This window comes from Trematomus bernacchii, unplaced genomic scaffold, assembly GCF_902827165.1.
Source record: "Trematomus bernacchii unplaced genomic scaffold, fTreBer1.1, whole genome shotgun sequence".
Taxonomy (NCBI): domain Eukaryota; kingdom Metazoa; phylum Chordata; class Actinopteri; order Perciformes; family Nototheniidae; genus Trematomus; species Trematomus bernacchii.
This window is the reverse complement of record NW_022988043.1, coordinates 23,371,551-23,393,153: the sequence shown is the minus strand read 5'-3', so window position 1 is coordinate 23,393,153 and position 21,603 is coordinate 23,371,551. Positions and strand designations below refer to the sequence as shown.

General features: G+C 41.0%; 1 protein-coding gene across 2 annotated transcripts; it reads left to right on the top strand.

Annotated features, from left to right (window-relative positions):
* The first annotated feature begins 1,805 nt into the window (after positions 1–1,805).
* Positions 1,806–18,062, top strand: LOC117472815 (macrophage mannose receptor 1-like). 2 transcript variants are annotated; one of them, XM_034118234.1, is made up of 6 exons: positions 1,806–1,879; positions 12,066–12,235; positions 12,606–12,822; positions 13,848–14,183; positions 17,202–17,302; positions 17,749–18,062. In XM_034118234.1, the coding sequence occupies exons 1-6, from the start codon at positions 1,843–1,845 to the stop codon at positions 17,842–17,844; spliced, it is 957 nt and encodes a 318-aa protein (XP_033974125.1). In that variant the 5' UTR covers positions 1,806–1,842; the 3' UTR covers positions 17,845–18,062. The 2 variants fall into 2 exon arrangements, with proteins under 2 accessions (XP_033974125.1, XP_033974124.1); XM_034118233.1 differs by lacking the exon at positions 1,806–1,879 and adding an exon at positions 11,776–11,922.
* Positions 18,063–21,603: the final 3,541 nt, after the last annotated feature.

Sequence of the window (21,603 nt, the reverse complement as noted above, 5' to 3'; positions counted from 1 at the left end):
TGTAAGAAGCTACAGGGACGTTAATCTACATCGATAATATTAACTTTATTTAATACAACATTTACGGTACAAGATTTAATCATACAGCCAGTGGCGGCTGGTGGAAAATATTTTAGGTGGGGCTGTGGAAATGGTGATCAAACAATACTAGGGGGCATTTTTTTTTAAAAGACCCCCTAAATTATGACTTCTGGTGATGTTAGAGGGGGGGGGGGGGGACGGGACAATTTGAGGCTTAAAAATATGAGAAGGCTGATCAATACCTCCATAACTTCAGTGTGGTTAGCTATGAATCTTCCAAAACTTCCAAACACCTTGTCCTGGACATATAGTTTCTACAGCATAAACTGTGCTAACAAACTGAGATTCCACAGATTCTAGAAATATAAGTATCATCACTGAGCGATCAGAACTCGCGACAGGGGAAGCAAATACAGACATCACACGACGTAGCTTTAGGTAGCAAAACACGGAGATATGCTCACCTTTTGCAGAATAACAATTCTGATCAAAAACGAGAAAAACGCAGCTGAAGGTTAATCCAATGTGTCTGTCACTTTGAAAAAATGATTGATGATCCATAATTCAATTTTTATGTAAAAAACTGAGTTTTCATTAGCTGCTAATGGTAGCTTCCAGAGTGTATGACAGCTTCCTGTTTTGTCTCCTTGGATACGAGTCCAAACAACTCACAGACTGCACCGGGCGCTCACGTAGGAGCCCTGTGACCATCAGATTTGACGACGCTGATTGGCTGAAATTATGTTTCGGCGGCATAGTTTAAAGATAGCAACAGTTGGCTTCTGCTGCACTTGCTGCACTCTCGAGAGGGAGTAATGATACACGGGCAAGGCCAGGCAGGAAACATGTGACTTATCAGTAACTTTAGACATCGTAACACAATTTTAAACGAGATTTTATTGTAGATTATACATTTTACTGATACCAATTATATAATATTTACCTTGTTTATTAAAAATAAAAATAAAAATAAAAAATATATTTTTTAAATATATATATATATATTTTTATTTTTAATGTGGGAAGCGGGGGGGCGGCGCCCCGAGCGCCCCTATGGGCCGGCCGCCACTGCATACAGCCCATGTAGTATAATATTTTACAAATGATGAATTACAGCAAACATGTGCAATATATCCATTATTACAGCTCCGTGGGCTGGCATTAAGGCGATATGGGTCCGTTCTTATTGTGCATCCATGGGTAAAGATAAACGCACGTAGTGCTGAACACGTAACATGAACGTGCCGGGCGGCGCGGTCCCGTGGGTTAGATGCGCGTTCATAATGCAGAGGGAAATAACTCACAGAATAACGTTATTAGCACATTTTTGCAACTTGAGGAACGAATGTTTTTAATAAGGGTTATACAAGTTTTCATACTGGGTAGTTTATTTAGTTTAAAAAAAATTATCCAACGATTTACAGACCACTCTTTCCCAATGTAAGTCAATGGGAAAAAGTGTTTGCGGGCCTGGCAACCAAAAGGAAGTGTAGTACCGCCGTTTGGCCACTACGAATATTTTCATCTGAGTCCGGCGCACTTCCTGGGGGCTTGGTTGTAACAACCGGAAAGGTAAACACCGGTAGTCACTCATGGTAACGCCCACCCAGCCAGTGATTCGCTGTTAGTTGGCACCTCCATTCAAATGTAAGTAAATAAGCCTGATATAAAAAAGCTGTCCGTTCCATATCCACTTTGCATTAAGTCAAAAGTGCAGCTAACTAACGCATAATGTTAGTTAATGTTTAACCTAATGTATAATGTAAACAGCTGCACATCTACAGTCTCCGTCCAAAAGAGAAAAACAGGGAAGAGACAAGGATGGAAAAAGTTCTTCTGATCATCATCGCTCTTTCAGGCAAGAGTTTTATATATTTTTATTGAAAATACTGCATGTTGTTCCATTACCAATTTTTAGTACTTTGTATTGTGGTTTCCCTCTGACAATTACTTAAGTTTTTTAATTTACAGTTTAACTTTAATGTAATTTGGAGAAGTTGGTTCAGTAATTGATATTGAATCTAATCAAAATGTCTGTGTCTCTACAGGGCTGAGCGCTGTCTCCTCCATGTCTGAAGCACAGAGATACTGCAGAGAGAAACACACAGACCTGGCCACTGTAGACAGCATGGAGGTTGTGAAGCTCCTGAACGACATGGCAGGCCAATACAACCAAGTGAGGTCACTTTTCTCTGTCTTTCCTTTCAAAGCTATAATGAATATTAGGTAGTTATAATAGTATATAGGTTCAAACTTTTTTAAAGCTTTGCCTACATAAAACACTTATAACTTAACTGTAGTGCAAAATGTCCCTCTTAAATGTAGTAGAGTAGAAGTATGAAGTGTTTTTAGTATAAACCTCCCCTGTTGTATTTCACCAGACAGAGTTTTACTCTGAGGAGTGAGGGTAACAAAAGGAGGACATTTTGTATTACGGGCCGTCTCCACAGCAGCGTTAAAAAATCTTGAAACGCTTCTGCCCATTCACTTTGAATGGGGTGACGTCACTTTCCCTCACTTTTCGCCGGAATGCATTGTGGGAGATTCTCAGGATTTTCAAGATTCAAAGTTGAACAATGTTCAACTTTTGAAGCTGAGGTGGAAGCGGCAGCCAATCAAATCCCGTGTACGCAAATCTGGCAGTTCAAGCTCTAGCCAATCAAACGGCGTGTATGCTGGGAGAGACATACCGCAGATCATTTCCTCATATTCCAAAAAATGGAGGAGAAATTAGCGGTAGCGAATCAATCACCCGGTGCTTTATGACCAGACCTACCGGGATATAAACCGGAGGAGCCAGGCATGGAGGGAGGTGGCAGAGACAGTGGTAGGTTTTCGCCTGTTTTGGGGAGTTTATATCCAGTTTACTTCAGGCTTTTTTGCTTCGTATGTCCCGGGCGGGAGATTCATGTGATTGGTTGCTCGCAAAAAATCCTCAAGCTTCAGATACGCCCACCTCCAATTTTTTTTTAACGCTGCTGTGGAGACGGCCCGTTAGAAAGACCTTAATACATCAGGATTAATTCTTTATTAACACAATGAATGTTGCTTTCAGTCAGCCTGGATAGGGCTGTATGATGACCGGGACAGCTGGAAGTGGTCGATGTCAGACCCAAGCTTCTACGAACCAGGGAAGATCGGGTTCAGACAATGGGGGTCTGGAGAACCAGGCGCCTGGCACCATGAACAATGCACATTTGTTAATTCTGGTGGAACATGGGGTGATCAGGATTTTAATCACCCCCTCAGGGTGGTCTGCTTTGATGTCAGAGGTAAGAATATAAACTTCAAGTTAAAGGGAACCTATCATGCAAAATGCACTTTTGTACGTCTTTTATACATGAATATGTGTCCCCGGTGTTCCAGGGAACTCACCAAGTGTCAGAAAACACAACCCTCTCTATTTTCCTCCATACCCAAATCTCTAAAAAAGGGGCTGCAACGGATCTGATAAAAACTGATCCAGATTTGAACACTGTCCTGACGTCAGGACGGTGGCGCTACGGCTATTGGGCCAACTCTCCACCTATCAGGGGAATGTGGGGTTGGGCCACAGCCGGCCATTGCCGCTCGAAAGCGCTGGAGACGCTGTAGTACATATGCCAGGCCTGTAAGTGGCGCTGTCGTCTGCCACAAAAGCAGCGAAGAAGACTTCCCGCGCATATGGTAACCATGGTTACCCTTCTGTTTATTCTCCGCTGTGGCTTTTTTTCTCCCTCCCCGAGGCAAGCGTTTGCTCCCGCTGCTTTAATTCAATGCAATCCCTCCCCGTCGAGGCAAGCACTGTAATTCTCTCCGGTTAGTCCACCAGCAGATGACAAACACCCACCTCTCCGCCTCTTCCAAGGAACGAGGGGACCGTGCGGCAGAGTTTCAGTTTCAGTTTCTTTCGCCGGTCAAGATGTCCATTAAAGTTTAAATCTTCCGGACAAAATTAGAAAAGTGCCGGTCAAAGGTCTTCTTTGTTATTTATTGAGCTTTAAAACAAATGAATAACGACTCTATATAATAATAGGCTATAATAAAACACGGAAGACGGAGATCTATTTTTCTCCCCCTCTTCTGACAGCCCAGCAGCTGTTCAGAGCGCGCTCCCCTCTCCTGCAGGGGGGCGTGGTCAGCTGCAGCTCACAGAATCAGCCCCCTGCAAAAACAGTGCTGGAGAACAACACATAGAGCGAAATGAGGCATGGCTTAAAATCATGATCTGTTTGGTATTTTGAAAACAGAAACGTATAAATATACCTTATATAGGTATGACCCTACAATATATAATTTAAATATAGCATGATAGGTCCACTTTAATATTACACATTTAAAATGACATTTTAAGCTTCTGAAATACAATGCATTGGTCTTTATCTAACTAGCGGTTCCCAACCTTATTTATTTGTGACTTTTACAAAAACCCGTGTTTCCTTGTCATGATTGTCTAGGATTTGTTAGCAGTTCCACTAAAGACATTTCCCTTTTCACTAAGATTCTCACATGGTTTCATTTAAATGATAACGTAAAAGGAAATAATATGCATACACCATTTTTTGCAAACTTGTTTTAGGATTGTAGGTACGTTTTACATCTTATACATCTGTGCTAAACAGAATAAGAATAATATAGAATCAATATAATTTGAATGAAGCTTTAACCTGTAACACAGTATATTCACATTGTTGTACTCCTGCTTTTACTAAAATATCTGAATATTCCACCACTGGTACTACTAAAGTTTCTTGCCAACATTCATGTGTTGAAAAACCCCAGCACTACAAATGACAAAGTACAAATATGTGGGATTTAAATGTAATGTTTTATATTATAAAGGCATACATACCACCAGAGATGTGGCATTGATGTCAGGCAGTATGTCGTGTTGCCTCTACTCAGCTTCTCTGGGGTCCATTTTCAGGGCCGAATGCAACATTTGTCCGCATTGACAGCCAAATGACATGGACTGAGGCCCAGAGCTACTGCAGAGAACACTACACAGACCTGGCCAGTGTGAGAAACCCGGCGGAGAACCAGCAGATTGTTGAGCTGTTACCTGGAGGGTATTATTAATGGATCGGCCATTACAGAGACTCCTGGAAGTGGTCCGATGGAAGTAACTCCCCCTTTAAGTACTGGAAAGAAAATGAACCTAAACACAGAGCTTTTAAGGTTTGTGGCTGCAGCTTTCCATGACTCCAAAATGGGAGGACTGTGGAGTGAAGAAACCATTCATTTGCTACGGACGTGAGTAAAATGTACACCTATATCAAAGTAAGTGATGATATTGAGTCTGCTGAAAAATAAGCCACCATAAATGTAATGACTGATGAAGTTTGTTTGTGTTTTTAGAATATGTGCCTGTTTCAATGCAAGTGATAAAGGTGAGGGTGCAGAAACCAAACTCCGGTGTGGATCTGAACGACCCCGCTTTTCTGGATGAGTTATTGGTTGAGGTAAATCATGTTTTCCACTTTTATGCAAAAACAGAAAACTCAACAGAGACTTAGCTGCCTGCCATAAAATGAACCAGGAAGATGTACAAATACAATTTACACATCTGAGAAATGTTATATGGTAAATGCCATAATAAACTTTGGAAGAAACAAGTTAAATGTCAAAAACTAAAATAGGTCAGCATCATCCTAGGGGAGAAAACATTTACATATATCTAAATTGTATATCCATCTCTCTGTTTGAGTGATAATAATACAATGACGATGAGTTTTTTGTCTCAGATGAAAAATAACCTCAGGGCCCAGGACGACAACGTCAAACTGGTCTGGAGGAAGCAGCCGGATGGACAAGTCCTCCAGAAGGAGAAGAAGAAGAAGAAGAGGGATGAACTTTAAAGCTGAATTGCTGTGTCGGCTTTTAAGATAAGATAAACATATTTCATGCTTTTCCTTGTTATATATGGTCTTGACGTTAAAATCTTTGGGCTTTTCACTGTTGAATTTATCTGTTTGGCCTGTGGAAAAAATAACAACTGGTCTTTTCTGCTATATTCTGACATATGAGATAAAATATGATTAAAAGAAAATGTAAACTAATATAAGATACATATAAAATATATTTTTCTGATTCTCCAAATCTACAAAACACATTTGGACCGGATAAGCGTACTCCCAGGCCCCCTCCAGGATCCTTGCGAGAGTAAAAAGCTGATCCGTCGTTCCACGGCCAGGACGGAATCCGCATTGTTCCTGCTCAATCTGAGGTTTGAGTATCGGCCGGACCCTCCTTCCAAGTACCTTAGAGCAGCGGTTTTCAAAGTGTGAGGTGCGCCTCCCTGGGGGGGCGCCAGAGAGCTTCAGGGGAGGCGCAGCGTGAGATAAAAAAATAACGAGAAAAAGACGAATAAAGTGTCACTTGCACACCTTTGGCTGTCTGTGGAGACCGAGTTCCCCCACCTCGCCAAAAAAGGCTGTAAAAATGCTCATTCCCTTCACCTCCACCCAGGGGCGGACTGGACATCTGTGTGTTCTGGAGAATCACAGAACGATCACCGCCCTTTTAAAAAAATGTTTTTAAACGGCATCATTTAAGTTGCGCTGACAGGGGACAGAGGGCCGTTCAGCGGGCCGTTTCCACACAGTCAGGCTCCCTCCCCCCCCGTTGACAGTTCACGAGCCCCCCCCCCCGTTGACAGTTCACTAGCGTGCTCTACCAATTTGTGTGTGCTGGGCTGGGTGAGATTCCAGGGCTGATTTTTAGTCCCAGTCCGCCCCTGCCTCCACCTACCTGTGTGAGTGCGGGTTTTCCGCATAGACTTTGATCAAAAGCAAATACCGGTCAAGGCTGCAGCCAGAGGATGATCTGCGTTTAGTCCTGTCTACATTGCATCCCCGCATCATCCGCCTGTGCGCATCACAGACGCAGACTCATTGTTCCCACTAAAGTAGGGGTGAGTGTAATAAGGAGGCAAAGTTGACTTTCAGTGTGTTGCCGGGAGCATATAAGGATTTATCCACCATGTTGAAAATGTAAACATTTTTATTTTTTTATTTTAAAACATAAAGATAAAAAGGTTTAAAAAAGTTATTGTTTAATGTTTTAAGGAGGTGACGCTACTCAGCCAATCAAATCGGTGCAGTCCGTGAGTCAGCACGATAGATTCAAACACACACACAGATACGAGACAAGAGGAGAGAAACAGTCGGAGTCATTTCAAATGGTGTGCTCAAAAAAGAGAAAGGTAGAAAACAGAGCATTTAATTATATGTTCTCTTACTGGACCTCTTTGAAATGCAATTGAATACCCCTGCATTATAGCAACAACAACAATAATAATAATAATAGCAATAATAATTGGGAGGGGGGGCGCGGCTGTTCTTATGTTCTCTGAGTGGAGGCTCACCTTCCCACACTTTGAAAACCCCTGCCTTAGAGTAAACTTTCCCGGGAAGGCTGAGTAGTGTGATGCCTCTATAATTGGCACACACCCTCTGATCCCCCTTTTTGAAAAGGGGAACCACCACCCCGGTCTGCCACTCCTTCGGTACTGTTTCCGGTTCAATGTCCCCAGCCTCCACAGAGATGCCTGAAAATCTCCTCCTCCTCCTCCGGAGGTGTGAGTTGAAGGCCTCCTGGACTTGAGACTCCTCCAGACGTTCCCAGTTCACCCGCACTACACGTTTGGGCTTACCAGGTCTTTCCAGAGGCTTCCCCTGCCACTCGACCCAACTCACCGCCAGATGGTGATCAGTTGACAACTCCGCCCCTCTCTTTACCCGAGTGTCCAAAACATACGGCCTCAGGTCCGATGATACGATCACAAAATCGATCATGGACCTTCTGCCTAGGGTGCTCTGGTACCACGTACACTTATGAGCATCCTTATGTTCGAACATGGTGTTTGTTATGGCCAATCCATGACTAGCACAGAAGTCCAGTAACAAACCATCACTCCGGTTCAGATCAGGGGGGCCGTTCCTCCCAATCACGCCCCTCCAAGTGTCTCCATCATTGCCAACATGTGCATTGAAGTCTCCCAGCAAGACTTAGGAGTCCCCTTCAGGAGCCCCATACAGGACTCTTTTCAGGCCCTCCAAGAAGGTCGAATACTCTGAACTGCTGTTTGGTGCATAAGCACACACAAGTCCCCCCTAGAGAGGTGACGTTCCACGTCCCCAAAACCAGCTTCTGCCGCCCGGGTCTGGTCCGTCGAGACCCTCTGCTTTCCCTGCCATCCTTCTGACAGCGCACCCGACCCCATCGCTGTTTCCCGTAGGTGGTGGGCCCGCGGAATGGAGAAGCGGAGGTGTTGTCCACGTTGCCTTTTCGGGCTGTGCCCGGCCAGGCTCCTTGGCAAGCCCGGCCACCAGACAATCGCCGACGAGACCACCCTCTGTGCCTGGCTCCAGAAGGGGACCCCAGGATTCCTCCGGGCCGGGTATCCTCACTTCTTGTGTTGTCTTTCATGAGGTCTTTGAACCAATCTTAATCTGGCCCCTTGCCTGAGACCAATTTGCCATGGGAGACCATACCAGGAACACAAGGTTCCAGACAAGACAGCCCCCAGGTTTATCGGGGCACACAAACCTCTCCACCACGATAACGTGCTGGTTCTTCAAATTACATCAAAACAAAAAGATTCAAGAAGCTAATTGTGTGCATTGAGTACCCTTTTAATTTGTATACTTTGAGTACATTTTCATGATTCTAATAACAAAATGTTATTTATGTAATCCTTTCAATGCAGGGCTTTTACTTATTTAATGTGGTATTTTGACAGTGTTTTATCTCATCCAAAGAGAACAGATGTATTGTCAGGTTTAGCCTCAGGGTTGTTCTATTGTTGCGCTGCTCCGGCCTTCCTAACTATATGCAAACACATCATTTGAATATTATATCTGATAACTGTTAGCACCAAACATGCGTGACAGCAGTCTGCTCATTCACATGCCATTATTTAAGAGCTGTACTCAAAAAACATAAAGAACAATAAAGCAACTATTCTTTTTTCCTATCATTTCTGAATTGTAATCTTTAATATTAAGCCATGCCAGTAATGACTACTGACTTAGACTGACCTTTTAGTCTTATTCATTATCAACCAAATATATAAAAATACATTACTTGTATAATAAAAGTAAGTGTTAGTCTGTACTAAGATAATGGGATAATGTGTTTGTAATGGGATAAAAAACAACAACTGTCAAACCCTTTAAAGCATTGGAAACCTAACAACATGAAGTTCTATTCATGTAAAAGACACATCATTGTGGCGACTATTTATTTGTTGCTATAGTTCAACTAAATGGTACTAACATTGTTTTAACAAAGTTGAAGTCTCAAATATGTAATTCAGCTACATGCTTATTATTTGCCTATGCAAACAATTGTTGCGTCTGACCTTTTTGCATGACAGATGACAAGGAGGAACTGTAAGACATGTATTACGAACACTATAAGGAGAAGAAGAAGAGGGATGAGCTCTAAAGCTGAATTGCTGTGTCTGATTTTTATCAGAGAAAAGTGTATTTCTTTCCTAAATGACCTCATGCGACAGAATTCAGCTGCAACAATGAGTTGAATAATCTATTAGTTACGATCATTTTGATAGAAGATAGAGAATGTAAGGCTTTTCCTTGTTATATATGGTTATGAAATTAATATGTTTCAATTTAATACTATTGAATGTATTTGCTTGGCTCCTGGGAAATAATAAAATGTTTGGCTTTTGCTGACTTTCGATTAAGATTAAATTATAAAAAAAATGGGCATCAATCTTGCATCTTGTGTGGAGTCTGGGGCTCCACACAATATCTCGCCCCTTGGGGTATTGATGATCATGAGTAAGGTGAGGCATCAGCCAAGAACTACACAGGAGGAACTTGTTAATGATTTCAAGGCACGTTTGAAGTTTGCCAATGAACATCTGAATGATTCAGAGAAGGCTTGGGAGAAGATGATGTGGGCAGATGAGACCTAAATTGAGATATTTGGCATCAACTCCACACGCTGTGTTTGGAGGAAGAGAGATGCTGACTATAACCCCAGAACACCATCCCCACCGTCAAGCATGGAGGTGGAAACGCTATGCTCTGGGGGTGTTTCTCTGCTAAGGGGACAGGAGGACTTCCCTGCATCGAGGAGAGGATGGACCGGGCCATGTACTGTGAAATCTTGGCCGATAGCCTCCTTCCCTCAGCCAGGACACTGGAAATGTGTCATGGAGGGGTCTTCCAGCAGGACAATAAACCTTAACATATGGCCAAGGCAACACAGGAGTGGCTAAAGAAGAAGCACACTTAGGTGATGGAGGGGCCGAGCCAGTCTCCGGATCTTAATCCCATAGAAAATCTGTGGAGGGAGCTGAAGCTCCAAGCATCAGCCTCAAAACCTTAAAGATTTGGAGAGGATCTTCAGAGAGGAGTGGACCAAAATCCTTCCTGAGATGTTCACAAACCTGGAGACCAACTACAAGAAGCGTCTGTCCAACAAGGGCTTCTCCACCAAGTACTAAGACAAGTGTTGCAAGGGGATGAAATACTTATTTCCCAAAGTTAAATGCAAATCAAATTTGTATCTTTTATATAATGTCAATTTCTGATTTTCTTTTTGATATTCTTACTCTCACTTTTAAAATAAAGATACCATTAAAAATATAGACTGTTAATTTATTTTTTAGTGGGTAAACTTACTAAATCTGTACCGGATCAAAGACTTATTTCCTCCACTGTATGTCCTCCTGTTGGGTGAAATTTAGAAGATCTTTGGTTAGAGATGTTAGGTCCTGGATGACAAGACACTTTTTTTTTAACAATGTATGTAATGTTTTTTAGACTATCACAGTTGAAAAGTGAGGTTTTGAAATATATAGCTTTTTTAATTGTAAAGCAGCTCTTAACATTCTGAATGTGTCTCAGTTCATTTTGGTTTGCAGTAAACACCATCAGAGGGTGAACATGGACTCAAGACTTTGCCTTGACAGTAAAATCCTTTTGAGCAGCTAAAACAAAGCGTTTGAAACAGGTATCCAGACACAAAGAAAATAAAGTTTGTGTAACATTAAAGCATGAACAAATGTTTTACTGGAATACCCAAAGTATGAAGCTGGAAGTTAGTGCAATAATTCTTTCAATGGTTTTGTGATCTTTTAAATGTTTTAGCTTGTAAACTGTAAACGGTTCTAATTATATGAAATGATCAGTGTTGTTTCAGACTTTTTGTATTGTTTTTGTTTATGGGCATGAAATTGGTTTTCCTGCTGTGTATCACCAGTCATACGCCCATATTACTATAGTTAAATCAGGAGAGACAGTTTTGATGTAAGAATACATATGTATTGCAAAGATACACAAATGAATGTAATGGTGATTTTGGCGATTAGGCCCCGTTGTGCAGGAAGTATCATTCGGGAGGGCAGAACCGATCCGATGAAACCCCCCTGGGTCTAGACACTGGTGGTGATGAATAGATGGTTGGGTTCAGTCTGAAGAGGAGTGGCTTAGCTTGACCCTGGATTCAGAGGGACAGGAGGTGAAAAGGGGTGGAGGAGGGTTGCGTAGAGTCACCTGAAATGACAGCTGTCAGAGGGGAGAGCAGATTTAAAAGGTTTGGCAGAGCGCTATGATAGGCTCTTGGGAATAGAGCGAAGTGATTGGTTAAGCTGGGGAGTGACGCCCCCGATCACTTTTTGAGAGGAGAGAGAGTAGTTACGTAGGAATAGTGAATAGACGGTCTTCCTGGTTGAACTTACGCTGAGCTTCATTTGTCTTTCCTTGTAAATGCATGTGCAAATGTAAGTAAATAAGCCTGATGTAAATAAGCTGTCAGTTCCATATCCACTTTGCATTTTCCCCAATGTATAATGTAAACAGCTGCACATCTACAGTCTCATTCCAAAAGAGAGGAACAGGGAAGAGACAATGATGGAAAAAGTTCTTCTGATCATCATCGCTCTTTCAGGTAATTATTGTTTTTATTTAAAATATGTTATCCCATTAGCAATTTTTAGTACTTTGTATTTTGGTTTCCCACTGACAATTACTTTGGAGAACTTGGTTCAGTAATTGATATTTCATCTAATCAAAATGTCTGTGTCTCTACAGGGCTGAGCGCTGTCTCCTCACATGCTGAACGTCAGTACCATTTTGTTTATGAAGCAAAGACCATGTCTGAAGCACAGAGATACTGCAGAGAGAAACACACAGACCTGGCCACTGTAGACAGCATGGAGGTTGTGGAGCTCCTGAACAACATGGCAGGCCAATACAACCAAGTGAGGTCACTTTTCTCTGTCTTTCAATTCAAATGAATTACATTTCTTTTAGAGTCAAATTTAAAAAGGAGAGATTATTACAGAAAGCTAAACCTGTTTTAAAGTCCTATGGGAACCTGAGTATTAAAACAGAGTTGAAAATGTTTTAAGCCAAAGCTATAGCATAAAACCCTGCAGTAAAGTTGAAGAGGTTCAGAGTAACAAGGCTGTAAATGAATGTTGACTTGAGGGGATTCCCATCAGATCACCATGTACCAAGGCTGGTCTCATAAAGGCAAACCTTCTCTTTATTAAACATACACATTTTCTTAAGCAGCAGCTTTAAAAGCTTCAACAGGATGTCATAATTATAACAATGTCTTGCTTTCAGTCAGCCTGGATAGGGCTGCACGATGACCGGGACATCTGGAGGTGGTCGATGTCAGACCCAAGCTTCTACGAACCGGGGGAGACGGAGTTCAGACCATGGAGGGATAATCAACCACACAACAGGCACGAGGAACAATGCACATATTTTCGTTCTAGTGGAAAATGGGGTGATTATGATTGTAATACCCGCCTCAGGTCGGTCTGCTTTGATGTCAAAGGTAAGAATATACTTTTAAAATTACACATTAAAAATCATATTTTAAGCTTCTGAAATACAATGCATTGGTTTTTATCTAACTAGCGGTTCCCAACCTTTTTTCTTTGTGACTTTTACAAAAACCTGTGTTTCCTTGTCATGATTCAGATGTCTAGGATTTGTTAGCATTTCTACTAAAGACATTTCCCTTTTCACTGAAATTCTCACATGGATTCATTTAAAATATAATGTAACAGGAAATTATATAATACACCATTTTTTGCTCTAATTTGTTTTAGAATTGGAGGTACGTTTTACATCTTATACTTCTGTGCTAAACAGAATAAGAACAATATAGAATCAATATAATTTGAATGAAGCTTTAACCTGTAACACAGTATCTTGACATCGTTGTACTCCTGCTTTTACTAAATATCTGAATACTTCTTCCACCACTGATACTACTAAAGTTTCTTGCCAACATTCATGTGTTGAAAAACCCCAGAACTACAAATTACAAAGTACACATTTGTGGGATTTAAATGTAATATTTTATATTATAAAGGCATCAATACCACCAGAGATGTGGCATTGATGTCAGGCTGTGGGTGTTTCTCAATCGCGAGTAAAGCTGCTTCAGAGCCACTATTTCAAGCATACTACGTCATTGAGTGCCGCCGAAGTACTGTTCCAATCTCCAGCATACTTGGAAATCTACCGAGCCCGGCGTACTCCGTTTGGAGAAATATCGAGGCTGCACATGAGTAGACTCCGCGGTCTTAAAATCCCCACAATGCTTTGCGCACGGACCAATTTCCCCAAATCTGTGGCGGAAGATGTAAGGCGGGGCCTCTCATATGACGCACACCTGCACACTTGCTAGCGTGTTCCACACTTCGTTTTCCGAATGCCAGGAAGTATTCTTGACTCGCTTCTGAAGCAAGATGCTCGGCAGACATGTGCTACCAAGCAAGCGTACTCGCGATTGAGAAACACCCTGTATGTTGTGGTGCCTCTACTCAGCACTTCTCTCTTGTCCATTTTCAGGGCCGAATGCAACATTTGTTCTCACTGACAGCTACATGACATGGACTGAGGCCCAGAGCTACTGCAGAGAACACCACACAGACCTGGCCAGTGTGAGAAACCCAGCAGAGAACCAGCAGATTGCTGAGCTGTTCCCTGGAGTGGGTTGGTTTTGGATCGGCCTTTACAGAGACTCCTGGAAGTGGTCCGATGGAAGTATCTCCTCCATCAAGTACTGGGCAGAAAATAAACCTAACTACAGAGCTTCAAAGGTTTGTGTGGCTGCAGCTTTCGACAACTCTGGAAAATGGGAGGACTTGGACTGTGGAGTGAAGAAACCATTCATTTGCTACGGACGTGAGTAAAATTCACAGTTACGTCAAAGCAAGTGATGATATTGAATCTGTTGAAAAATAAGCAACCATAAATGCTGTGACTGATTTATGGTTCCAAACCTTCTTCTGTGGACATAGAGGAGAAAGATTACTTGACGGGAATTGACGGGAACGAGTTGCAGAGGTAAGGAGCGGATGCTAATGCTAACATACCGCTTATTTACATAGAATGTACTAGCATCAACGTAGCGGTTACGTTCTATAAACGTTTATTCTGTTTTACGTGTCAGTTGGATTTAGTTTAGCTAGCTAGTTTTTAAATTGTAGACGTTATTAGCAGGGTTGGGAGGGTTACTTTTAATATGTATTATGTTATAAAATTACTAGTGAGTACTTAGGCCTACCTGTTAAAAAAAAGTAATCAATAACGTAATCACGTAAAAAGTAAAGTAATCTGATTACTTTCCGTTAGTTTTGGATTACCTCAGTATCAATGCAATGCTAATTAACACAAGAGAAAATAAATATCAATAAGATGTCAGGAAGAAACCAAATATTTAGCATAAAAAATGTCTCCTTTTGGGCTAGGCCTACAGAATAGTATCGTTTACAAATGCTGTTACACACATTAATTAAAATCATACACAGTGTTTTTGTTGATAAATCAGGTGTCCCCCTACTGCATTTGAAAATAAAATAAAGTGAAAGTAACCTAGATGATAAGCAAACACAGTGTGTTCACCTATATATTGTAATACTGCTAGAAATCACCATTTAACCAGTAATCTGAAGACATCCGTTTTTATGTAACTGTAAGGAAATACAGTTACTTTTTTTGGTATCCTGATTACGTAATCCCGTTACATGTAATCTTTTACTTCCCAAGCCTGAGGCCTGTACTACGAAGCCGGATTTTCGCTTAGCGGGCTAACTTCAGGGAAAACTCGGGGTGAAAGCACCGCCTGCTGACCAATCAGAACTCCGTGTGCGGAGTTTAAAGCGATAAATTCATATTACAGGAGAAAGGAAATACAGAAAGACGGCCGGCAAAAATCAACTGACTGTGTGAACGTGAAAATGAAGAATATCACCTCCCATCTTCAGAGCAATCTGACTATTATAACATTAGCGTTAAGAAAGCTTACTTAAATATCTGCCACAACATAAGTAACCGGATCAAAGTAACATTAAGTACAGTCCGCGGCACTGTGAGTGCAGACGTCGATGTGTCCCATTATCATTCATATCATATCACATCATAATGTATCATATATTTCCTTATCTGAGTCAGCTTCTTGAGCCGTATCTGGCCGTGCAACACTCACAGTGTCACATACTGTATGCAGAAGTATTATTTTAAGCAACACATTAAGTTGACGAAACACTCGAGTCAAATGTAATTAAAGTCAGATCGTGTCTTAGACGGGGCAGTGATATCATAAACCTGTTAATGTACGCATTCAAACGCTTTTTCTTTTACCAGCTGTATTCACCTTGCAGGTGCAGCTATGTGGCTTTTATCCTGGATAAAGTGTTTAAGTCATGGATGTTTAAAGTTTAACTTCTTCATATTTGACTAATATTAAAGTTCACTTTTCATTCAGGAAGTATGACGCGCGGCGCTGTCAGTACGCTTGTCCATGTTTGTGATTGGTCGAATGCTCCAAATACCACCCCTTTCATGTGAACGCGCACCTAACTAGATAGGGCACGGCTGGCTTGAACGATCCACTTGATAACCAGCGTCGTAGGACCGTTTAGCGAGAGCGCGTATGTTTTGGATTAGGCCAACCGGCTAACTCAAACATATCCAGGTTATGTTGAACCGGCTTCGTAGTACAGGCCTCTGGTTATGATCTTATTTGAAAATAGTTTAAACATTATTTTTCCACAGCAACTAACTAAATATTGTCTTTCCCTGACTGTGCCCTGCAGTACCAAGCCCTCAGAGAACCCCAAAGAGCTGATCATCCCTCTGATCCAGAAGAACCGCTGGCACCACCGGGTGGACCGAGCGGTGCCCAGCGAGCTGAACACCACAACTAAAGCCACAACACAGGAAGCCACAACACAGGAAGCCACAACAACACAGGAAGCCACAACACAGGAAGCCACAACAACACAGGAAGCCACAACAACACAGGAAGCCACAACAACACAGGAAGCCACAACAACACAGGAAGCCACAACACAGGAAGCCACAACATCACAGGAAGCCACAACACAGGAAGCCACAACACAGGAAGCCACAACATCACAGGAAGCCGCCACAACACAGGCAGCCACAACAACACAGGAAGCCACAACACAGGAAGCCACAACATCACAGGAAGCCGCCACAACACAGGAAGCCACAACAACACAGGAAGCCACAACAACACAGGAAGCCACAACACAGGAAGCCACAACAACACAGGAAGCCACAACAACACAGGAAGCCACAACACAGGAAGCCACAACAACACAGGAAGCCACATCAACACAGGAAGCCACAACAACACAGGAAGCCACAACACAGGAAGCCACAACATCACAGGAAGCCGCCACAACACAGGAAGCCACAACAACACAGGAAGCCACAACAACACAGGAAGCCACAACACAGGAAGCCACAACAACACAGGAAGCCACAACAACACAGGAAGCCACAACACAGGAAGCCACAACAACACAGGAAGCCACATCAACACAGGAAGCCACAACAACACAGGAAGCCACAACACAGGAAGCCACAACAACACAGGAAGCCACAACAACACAGGAAGCCACAACAACACAGGAAGCAACATCACAGGAAGCCACAACAACACAGGAAGCCACAACACAGGCCGTCTTAGAGCTCATTGAAGGTGGGTACATCGAGAATAATAACAATAACAACAGACTTTCAAACAGAGTTACAAAGTGCTAACACATAAAACAGAACACATGTAATACAAAAACATTGTTCTTTCACCTTAGAAACATTGCTAAAGTGCACTTTTCACTGACCTCCCGGAAAAAACTACTGACAGACTTCTTTGTTTGTTTGTGTTTTTAGCTGTTGTGCCTGTTTCAATGAAAGTGATAAAGGTGAGGGTGGAGAACCCAAACGGTGTGGATCTGAAGAGCAAAGATTTTCTGGATGCGATGTTGGTGGAGGTAAATCATGTTTTCTACTTTTATGCAAAAACATCAATCACCAGAAAGGAAATTCACATGACATGAGAACAAGAGACAAAAGAGGAAGGAAACAAATAAATACCTATTAAAGAATAATGAATTCAACGAAAGAAAATGTAGTAAAAGAATTTCAATAAGAATGAAATGGACCAAGATGAACATGAATGAAATTCTATATCTATCATACATTCAATACTTTGGCCACAAATAACAGGACCCAAGCATTTTGTAAGAAGACGTGTAAATATGTGCAGAAGTAAATAGCAGAAACTAAGCCACATGCCACCAAATACTGTTCCATAACCTGAGGTAAGCCTTTACACTGGAAGAAATAAGGGGAAAAACTACCATTTCAGATGAGTGAACTAAAGATAAATCATCTGTTTTTATTGGAACGATAATGATAATGAGTTTTTGTGTCTCAGCTGAAAAATAACCTAAAGGCCCAGGGATTGGACGACAACGTCCAACTGGCCTGGAGGAAGCAGCCGGATGGAGAAGTCTTCCACGAGGAGCTCTAAAGCTGAATTGCTGTGTGTGATTTTTATCAGAGAAAAGTGTATTTCTTTCCTCAAAGTCCTCATGCGACAGAATTCAGCTGCAACAATGATCTGAATAATCAATTAGTTACGATCATTTTGACAGAAGATAGAGAATGTAATGCTTTTCCTTGTTATATGTGGTTATGAATTTAATATGTTTAGGGTTTTTACTGTTGAATGTATTTGCTTGGACGGTGGGAGATAATAATAAAATGTTTGGCTTTTGTTGAATTTTGGTCAAGATTAAATTATCAATAAAAAAAATGACCTTTAATGAAATTTCATACAAAAATGTGTTTCTTTATTTGCATCTTAATTATTGTTTTTTTTCTCACAATATCTTCAAATGAGTTATGTTGAAAACAGAAACAGGCCGTGCATTTCACACCTAGGCCTTCAGTAGTGTCTACCTGAATGAATCCACCTCCTAATAGCATTATTATGACGTCACGGCTCTAGAAAGAGAATGAATGCCATTACTAAAGCAAGAACACCAAACAACACAATTCAACAAGCTTCGTTTCACTGCTGCGCCGCACATCATCTCTAGCAGAAGCAACAATATTTACTTAATAAAATGACAAGAAAATATCAACAATGTTAAATAAAAGTCATTATAGCCATTACTCACCAATACGTTTCATTATTTGTTCCCAAAAACCATCCTCTTTTCTTTCTTTCTGAAGAGTTCAGTTACTGTGTTGTTCAGATTACCTCAGTGTTTCAGTTCCAATAATAAGTCCTGTTCTAACGCCATGGAGGCTGATGCTGGAAGTCGAGTCAGTTCAGTCGTATTTCTGTCAAAACACATTGTGGAATATAGGAATGAACAGAGTCCTGCTTCTGACACTGCTCAGTTCTCTTTATACATGAACCTTCCTGAGAACAATTCCACCTCAGCCACATCCATCATGTAATGGAGGGTATGTCCTCTTGTTGGGGGAAATTTAGAAGATCTTTGGTGAGAGATGTTTGGCCGGAATATATGCAAGATCCTGGATGACAAGACGCTTTTTCTTTAGATAATATAGGTAATGTCTTTTAGACTATAAAGTAATTTTTGAAAAGTGAGGTTTTGAAATATAAAGCTTTTTTAATTGTAAAGCAGCTCTAAACATTCTGAATGTGTCTCAGTTCATTTTGGTTTGCAGTAAACACCATCAGAGGGTGAACATGGACTCAAGCCTTTGCCTTGAAAGTAAAATCCTTTTGAGCAGCTAAAACAAAGCGTTTGAAACAGGTATCCAGACACAAATAAAGCATGTACAAATGTTTTACTAGAATACCCAAAGTATGAAGCTGGACGTTAGTGCAATAATTCTTACAACGGTTTTGTGATCTGTTAAATATAGTAAATGCCATAATAAACTATGGAAGAAACATGGGAAGGTCAAAAACTACAACAGGTCAGCGTCATCCTAGGGGAGAAAACATGTACATATCTATTTATATCCATCTCTCTGTTTGATTGATAATAATATAATGACGATGAGTTTTTTGTCTCAGAGGAAAAAGAACCCAAGGGATCAGGGATTGGACGACATTGGAATATAAAATGGAAAGTCTAACAGGGTGATTCAAATTATATAGAAACAAAAAGATTCAAGAAGCCACTTTTGTGCATTGAGTACCCTTTTCATTTGTATACTTTGAGTACATTTTTATGATTCTAATAACAACATTTTATTTATGTAATCCTTTCAATGCAGGGCTTTTACTTATTTAATGTGGTATTTTGACAGTGTTTTATCTCATCCAAAGAGAACAGATGTATTGTCAGGTTTAGCCTCAGGGTTGTTCTATTGTTGTGCTGCTCCGGCCTTCCTAACTATATGCAAACACATAATTTGAATGATATATCTGATAACTGTTAGCACCAAACATGCGTGACAGCAGTCTGCTCATTCACACACTAACTAGAGCTGTTCTCAAAACAGAAAATAACAATAAAGTAACTATAATTTTTTCTTATAATTTCTATATTTCAATCTTTAATATTAACCCATGCCAGTAATGACTACTGACTTTGGGGAACCCCTGATTTTTACTGTAGTGCCACCATTGGGTTTGAATTTGAGGTTCAGACTGAAGCAAAAGCAGTAGAGGGACAATAGAGTGACTATTAATTTTTACTTCTATTTCATTATCTTTAATATTTAGTTATGCCAGTTATGTGGCTCTAGTGATGGAAAAGTTGGTTTGGTCCATTACTTTGATCAAGACTGAAATATCTCACCAAATATTGAGTGGACTGGATTGAAATTTGGTACAGACATTCATGATCCCCAAAGGATGAATCCTACTGACTTTGGTGAACATCTAACCTTTACTGTAGTGCCACCATTGGGTTTGAATTGGTGACTGATATCTCGAACAGTATTTAAATTGCCTCAACATTCACAACAGATATCCAGGGTCCCAAGAGGATGCATTCAAGAAGTGAAATGATCGTTTGACTTTTCCTCTAGCGCCACCATGAGATTAATTGTTTAGTTCTTTAGTGAAATATCTTGACAAACTTTTGGATGTGAAACTTGGCACAGACTCTCATAGTCCCAAGAGGATGAATTGTAATGTCAGTAATAATAATCCTTATTATCAGCCTGTTAGCCCAAGTATATCCTCACTCAGCTGCTAGTATAACTGTAGACTCATAATGACTGTCCACACCAAGAAGTATTTCTATAACTAAAATCGTAACAATGTGAGCCTCCCCTCTAATGAACGATAAAGTAATTTCTAAACAGTGGCTCAAGACACCCTGACTTGATGCCTTTTATTGCCGGATGTTGCAAAGCGGTTTTCTCGTTTAACATCACTCTGAAAGTGATCCTAACGATGTCGGTCACCACTGTCTCTGTCAGTTTATTTGAGGTATGGACCACTCCATCCACTTGAGGTGAAATATTTAAAAAAAAACATATTTATAACTATCACTTTCGTTATCTGTCTTAATGTAGACTGACCTTTTAGTCTTATTCATTATCAACCAAATATATAAAAATACATTACTACATTACAAAGTTGAAGTCTCAAATATGTAATTCAGCTACATGCTTATTATTTGCCAATGCATACAATTGTTGCGTCTGACCTTTTTGCATGACAGATGACAAGGAGGAACTGTAAGACAAGTATGTCAAACACTATGAGGAGAAGAAGAAGAGGGATGAGCTCTAAAGCTGAATTGCTGTGTCTGATTTTTATCAGAGAAAAGTGTATTTCTTTCCTAAATGACCTCATGCGACAGAATTCAGCTGCAACAATGAGTTGAATAATCTATTAGTTACGATCATTTTGATAGAAGACAGAGAATGTTATGCTTTTCCTTGTATGGTTATGAAATTAATATGTTTAGAGTTTTTACTATTGAATGTATTTGCTTGGCTGGTGGGAGATAATACAATGTTTAGCTTTTTGCTGACTTTTGATTAAGACTAAATTATAAAAACAATGGGCATCAATCAACAATCAATGGCCCTCGGTCTGGGGCTCCACACAAGATCTCGCCCCTTGGGGTATTGATGATCATGAGAAAGGTGAGGTATCAGCCAAGAACTACACAGGAGGAACTTGCTAATGATTCCAAGGCAGCTGGGACCACAGTCACCAAGAAAACTATTGGTAACACACTACACCACAATGGATCAAATCCTGCAGCGCCCGCAGGTCCCCCCTCCCGCTCAAGAAGGCTCATGAAAGGCATGTCTGAAGTTTGCCAATGAACATCTGAATGAT

Coding starts and splice junctions, on each gene's coding strand:
- LOC117472815 (XM_034118233.1), top strand. CDS start 11,883: ATGATGGAAAAAGTTCTTCTGATCATCATCGCTCTTTCAG. Junction 11,923..12,065: donor GATCATCATCGCTCTTTCAG/GTAATTATTGTT, acceptor GTGTCTCTACAG/GGCTGAGCGCTGTCTCCTCA. Junction 12,236..12,605: donor TGGCAGGCCAATACAACCAA/GTGAGGTCACTT, acceptor TCTTGCTTTCAG/TCAGCCTGGATAGGGCTGCA.